The sequence below is a fragment of the Molossus molossus genome, unplaced genomic scaffold (genome assembly GCF_014108415.1).
Source record: "Molossus molossus isolate mMolMol1 unplaced genomic scaffold, mMolMol1.p scaffold_m16_p_45, whole genome shotgun sequence".
Classification (NCBI taxonomy): Eukaryota; Metazoa; Chordata; class Mammalia; order Chiroptera; family Molossidae; genus Molossus; species Molossus molossus.
In genome coordinates, this window is record NW_023425383.1 from 97,195 (window position 1) to 104,213 (window position 7,019).

At 34.9% G+C, this 7,019-nt stretch overlaps 1 protein-coding gene across 1 annotated transcript in view; it reads left to right on the plus strand.

Annotated features, from left to right (window-relative positions):
- The window catches only part of LOC118616800 (myosin-IIIa-like), a gene marked incomplete at its 5' end in the record, with an annotated part of 80,476 nt that extends 79,307 nt beyond the window's left edge, over window positions 1-1,169 (plus strand). Inside the window, 1 exon segment of the mRNA XM_036242237.1 lies at window positions 1,060-1,169. Within this exon segment, the coding sequence (XP_036098130.1) occupies window positions 1,060-1,169 (110 nt within the window).
- Between the last annotated feature and the right edge of the window lie 5,850 nt (window positions 1,170-7,019).

Here is a 7,019-nt window from a genome sequence, read left to right on the forward strand (position 1 = left end):
TTTTACTTCATTTGATATTTCTCTCTCTAAAAACCGGAGTTTTAATCATTTCACATGATTATATAGAGTATCACAAAATCAGGCATGGAAAAATTATTTTTTGTTTTTTATTTTTTTATCCTCACCTGAGGACATTTTTTGCATTTATCTTTAGATAGAGTGGGGGGGGGGTAGAGATGAGGGAAGAGAGAGAGAAAAACATCAATGTGAAAGAGGCACATCAACTGGTCACCACCACACCACCCAAACTAGGGTGGGGACAAACTGCAATTGAGGTACGTGCCCCTTTAGTGGGAACCAAACCCAGGACTCTCTGGTCCGCAGGCTGACACTTTAACAGCTGAGCCAAACTGGCCAGAGCCAAAGTTAGTTTTTAAATGCATCAGAAATGCAAAAAAAAAGAGCATGTTTGCAGTATAAGGCTCACCAAGCAGAGTTTAGCAGTTGGCTCATTGGTAGATGTGCTGTACACATAGCAACTGGTCCACAGATTTTTCTAATAAACTGATTTGCACTGAATAAATAAATGTGTAGGAATCAACAGCAATAAGAATAATAGCTCCCTAAAAGGGATTTCTTTGTATTATATAACTATCAATTGGCAATTGCAAACCTTAATGAAAAGAGACAAACTGCAAGTTTGATACTTACAGAAGCGTTTGATGAAGCCTGCTTGATGTAGCTTGACAATGGCAATAGAAATTCCTTTAATCCCCAAAATGTTGCTCTACTAACAAACCATTTAAAATGTTTCCAAGCAAAAAAGTTTATCCTTTACTTTAATGTATTATACTCTATAAAAGAAAAGAAAAAAAGGGTATACTACCCTGTGAAGAATAAGACACACCTGTCATAACACGTACCATAGCTTTTTTTATCCATTCATCTGCTGATGGGCACTTGGGTTGTTTCCAGATCTTGGCTATTGTAAATAGTGTTGCTATGAACATATTCTTTCTGAATGGTGCTTTAGGATTTTTAGGATATATTCCTAGAAGTGAGAACATTGGGTCAAATGGCAGTTCCATTTTTTTTCTTTTCTTTTCTTTTTTTTTTTAGGAAACTTTATCCTGTTTTGCATTGTGGTTGCACCAATCTGCAATTCTACCAGAAGGAGGTCATTAACTGAGAAAGAAGAAGAATGTAAAAGGATTTTCAAGAAATTTTAAGATTGAGAACCACCAAGAGAAATATTATCGGGTTCACAAAGTAAGTTTGGAGCAACTTGCCCCTTTGGAAAAATTTAGTTTTGTTTTGTTCATTTTATGATTTATCCTCTGTGAAATCTGTAAACTTTTAATACAGAAACACTCAACAGTGCCATTTTTGCTGAGGAATCACAGCATTAGAACAGTAATTCCTGACTCATCAAGTCAGTCTTCCATTCAAAGTATTTTGTTTTACATCTTCTGCATCAATTCCAAAATCATTTCATTGTCCTCCATATTGTGCCATTTACATATATTTTCAAGCGTACCAACAAATTTATTTTAATAAATGCTACACATAGCTAATAGTTTCTTTTTACTGGTACATTCTGTCAGTCACTATTCTAATATTATTTCATGTACTATTTTATTTGATATTCACAATAGTCTAATGAGGTAGATACTGTTATTATCTCCATTTTACATGAAGTCAAAGCTCAGATGTTAAGTAATTGGCCCAAAAATGTATAGAGATTTTGGTACTGGAGACAGTATTTGTATCTTGAATCTTAATATATATTATTAACATGTCTCCCTAACCATGTCTCAACCTACAACACAAAATGTATAAATGGGATCCTGGAGGAAAACAAATAGATCTACCATCATTTGTTCATACACTTCTTTTTCACTGAACACCAAGTCTTTCTCAATCACCTTCTACTAAAATCCCCAGATCTTTTAGAGCCTAGTCTAAACTCACTTCCTCTAAAAAGCATTAAATACAGAGTATCTCTATTGGTATCAATCAATATTGATAACTGACTGAAATTTCATCTTTCTCTCCTCAGAATCCATTCCAGTGCTTTGTTGACTTTCTGTCATCATAGAATTAACTTCCAAACTGAAACATAGTTATATGAGTATTGTGATTATCCCCCTTTTTATTATGATAATTGAAATCAGTTTTGTGCTGTACTCATGTAAACATCTAAATGTTAGACCAGTCATTTTTGTCAGAAAAATATCTGTTGAAAAAATTTATTGATATGAAAATAATAAACATGGAAGAAACATTGGGTGGGTGTCAACCAGTGAGACAAATAGCCATCTTTCTCTCTGTCTCACCTTTATATAAGAATAACCTCTCAATTGTAAACTGAAGCCAAAACATATCATGAGGAGAGTATATTGCTCATAAATGATTGAGTCATTTTGTAACAGCTACTGTATCCCTGCCACATGCAGGGAAAGAATGATGATTCCTAAGCCTCTGTCATGGGAATATGCAATCACAATATGTAGAAGTGAATGAACATAATCCCTTACACACTTAGGCTAAAACCTGCAATTCCTCTCCATTGCTTTTTTAAGGGCACCACCCACGTCCACATGGGTTGTGTGTGTGTGTGTGTGTGTTTTATATTTTGTTCAGATAGAGCGGGAGAGAGAGAGAGAGAAACATCGACATGAAAGGGACACATGGACATGAAAGGGACACATCGACTGGTTGCCACCCTCACAACCCAACCAGGGCTGGGGACAAACTACAACTGAGGTACATGCCCTTAGCGTGAACCAAACCCAGATATCTCTGGACCGCAGGCCAACACTCTAACTGCTGAGCCAAACCGGCCAGGGCCACGTCCACATGGTCTTAATTGCCTATTCCTAACATTACAGTTTCAGCTTCATCACTCATCACACTTCATCTTACTTCTAATTCTCAACCTGCATCAGACTGCCCCACTCAGATTTTTCTGTTTAGACTATATGTTCTCCAAGTTGCTAAAAATTATTCTCCCTGCTTTTTAAAAATATCTTTCTTTATTGATTTTTTTTAGAGAAAGAGAGGGAGAAAAAAATAGAAACATCAATGTGAGAGCAAAACAATAATCAGTTGCTCCTGCACTTCCCTCCCCACTGGGGATCATGCCTGCAACCTGGGCATGTGCCCTGACCTGGAATCAAACCAGAAACCCTTAGTCCATGGGATGACACTCAATCCACTGAGCCACACTGGTCAGGTTCTCCCTGATTTTTCTTATGAGTACAATGTAATTGATCTTTCAAGTTGTGCAGCTCAAAGACTTTTATCATGATTTTTCCAGTTGGGAATTATTAATTATGCAATGTTTACTTTCCCTATGATAGTACTTGTGATACAGATTTTGTAGTGTATGTACCTTCTTCACGTATCAGAACATAACATTTCAAAGGTTCAATAACAATAGAATCTAAGCTTTACAAAAGTAAGATTTGTTGTTGTTTTTCACTGCTAATAGTGCTAGAACATGCTGAATTTCTGAATAAATATTGTATGGTCTTCCAAGACTCATTGCATGCAATGCAATCATTTAGTTCAAATCAATTAACTTATTTAAAATGAACAAAAACACATAAAATTGCATATGTGAAAGAAGCATTGGTCATAAACAATCATGGCAAATATGGTGTGTCTAAATAACTGTTACTTATTGTGTATACAAGTACTATTCTAGGTATTACACAGGTTTAAACATATTTATTCTTCACAATGACACTCTAAGTAAAAGTAATATTTTTATAATCATTTTTTTCCACTTAGGAAACACAGGTACAAAGAAGCTAATCATTTACTTAAATCACAAAGCTATTACCCAGTAGAGCATGGCTAGAAACCCTAGCAGTCTGAATTTAGAGTCTAGAGTTTGTGCTATTTTAACCATTTTCCTGATCTGTCTCCCTTTTCCAAATTAAGGCTTACAGAGGAAGGCTGGAAATTACAAGTTAAGCATCAGTTCTATGTTTCAATGAAAGTCTTCAGTGACTGATTTAGAAGTGAGCCACAGTAGAATTTAGAATTATCGGAGGTAAAACTTTGTAAATTATATGATTGTCTAACCACTGCACTTAAAACTAATATAAAATAATATAAAATGTCAACTGCAATTAAAATATAAATAAAGTAATGTTTCATCTTGTAATGAGATCATATCAGCATGTATGTGTTTCCTGTAGAAAGAGGAGAAACCTTATAGAAACAAATGGACTTGTGTGTAAAATTTAAATTCTGCATAATTTAATATTTACCAGAGATCAAGTCCATTCTGCTTTCACCTTATACTCATTTTGTATGTTGCTTTTGCAATGCTTTCCAAACAGGTGAAAACATACTCAGTTATATTCTAAAAAGCAGAATTTAGACTGGGCTCCCCACAGTATATTTTCAGTATTTTTTTTCCATAATGGCCATTTTGATATAATTATCAGAATTGTTTTTATGCAGGTTATCTTCAGTAGTGTATAAATCAGTTTAATTCACTCATTTGACTCAATACAAGTGTTGAGTCTGTCAAGGTAGAGCAAGCTGCAATGTTTTAAAATGATTGTTTAAAAAAATTGTGTTTAATTGATTTTATATTTTATGAATATTCATTCAATAGTATCCATGTAATAATAATTTAGAATTACCTACTATGTCTGTGGTACTTTTCTAGGTATTTTACTTAGAACACTAACAAAAATACCCTCTTGGGCTAGCCAGGGAAATAGAATTATCAGCAACAGCAAGCTGGAGAATTTTTTTTAGAAACACAGATTATAAAATTTTTCAATTTTTTCAGTTTATAAACTTCTACCAAAATTGATTTCAAGCTTCCAACATGAAGCCACAGAAGATGGCGTGGGAAAGCGATGAGCATGACCGAAGGTCTCAGCCCGTTACAAGGTAGTATAAGCCAGCACAACACTGCACGTTTTAAAAAGCACATACACACCCTACTAGGAGTCAATGACAAGTGCAAAGAATAACAACTAAGACAGAATAAGTGAACAGAGGGAAGGCAAAGAAGACTAAAAAAAAAAAAACATGTCAGGAAAAGAAAAGATAAACCAGGAGGGTGTAATAAAAGAAAAGTCAGGGGGAAAAGGATTTTGAAAATTGTATCATATCAAGGAGGCATAGCAATATGTTCAGGGATAAAAACAGGAGAGAATCAAAGCCTCTTGGAATAGGAAGCTAGGTAAGTAAGTAGATACCAATACATCTTAAATTATCGAGAGCAACGACCCAGCTTAATTCATGATTGTATCTGTGTATCCAGCCTGGTGCTTTACACAGGTAAGGAGCTCAATGGATATCCTCAATGATGAGTGAATGAACGCTCTATTTTTCCCTCAATATCTTTCATTCTATGGCCCACATAACGAAAATCTCTTTAAGTGTAATGGTGATAACATTGAGAGAATAAGGGCTTTGGCACTAGATGCATAACCTGGAACTTCACTCACCATGGAATAGATCAGTATCTAATGTGGATTTCCTTCTTAGTGCTTGGAACATCATCTATCTCATTTTGAGTTGACTTCGTTTTCACCAATCACAGAGAAAATTGTATATTTTAACCAAGGCTAATGAAGACATACAGATTGAGAGATATGAGTTTGATATCCAGTTCTCCTACTTACTTATTATGTGATGTTAGCAAGTTTCTTGATAGTTCTGTATCTCAACTCTCTCACCTGTAGTACAAAGGTAATAATAAAAATGCACAAGTCTATTCAAAAGATTTAAATGATATAATTCATGCAAAAAGTGGCATTTAGAATATTGTAAGCATTGAATACATTCTAGTTGTCATGTGGTTCATGGTAAGAGATCAATAATATATTTACTAAATAAGGGTATAAATAAATGAAAAACAATTCTGACATTGCTCGGATTATGTACTCTGACTGCCTCCTCAAATTTCAACTTTTTTCTTTTGATAAATCATCACTATACAGACTTTTCAGTGACTTCCATGGTGCCCAGGATATAAATAATCAAAAAAATATTGAGCTGTTTTTGTCCCGAATGGAAATTTAGAAACCATATATACTTGGGCATGTAAATTTTACAACTTAGATGTGTGAGACTCATACTTTTTAATTTTTTTAAGATAATGTTGAGAGAGAGAGAAAAAAAGGTATACTATTATATTTCATTAAAGGGGATAGATATTAGTTATTTCCAAATAATCACAAAACAGATTAGGTTATAGCATAAAACAGAAAATGGTTTGTTCACAGAAGGGGAGTGTTGACAAGACACCAGAGGACAAAAAAACAAGAACCAAATGAAAATCCATTTGTTTTGAGTGGAGCACAACTGTCCTAGTCTCCAATAAGCTTATGTATAAACATATATGTGTATTTGTGTGCTTCTATTTGTCATACACAACCATCTTATGTAGCATTACTTATGTCATTCAATATTTATTTATAATTTAAAATACGTCACATACAAATGCTCACAAACACTCCCATACACACAATTACATATGTAAGTGTTTAGTCAGGACAGTGACAAACTTTGTAATCATTACTCTTTACGATAAGCCTCTGGGGCTGTTTCTACTATTATCTCATTTTCCAAATCAACACGCCAAGAATAAGACACATTATCTGAATAGCCACAGAGCTAGTTAGAGGCAGAGCCAAAAGATGAACTAAGTTTTTGTAGGCTGCCGTTAATGTTTGAAGATATTCATTCTGCAAATGTATTTACTGAAGGTCCAGTGTATGGGAGGCACCATACCAGCTGCTGAGAATACAAATTCTGATGGGATACAGTCGTTTTTATTCCCCAATGTTGCAATCTGACAAGGAAAATAAACATGTTAACAAAGTTAGAATACAGTGTGAAACCACATTTGATGATAGAAGCACTTCGAGGAGTGCCGGGTAAGTGCCTAAAGTGTTCAGAGAAGTCTTTGTGGAGAAAGGAGCACGTGCTCCTGATGTAGACACTCGCCAGACACCAGTCCCAGGGAAGGAGGACCTACTGCAGGCCATGTTGGAGTTGCTGTGTCCACGTACTGAAGGCTCAGGAAGTGAATAGATACCAAA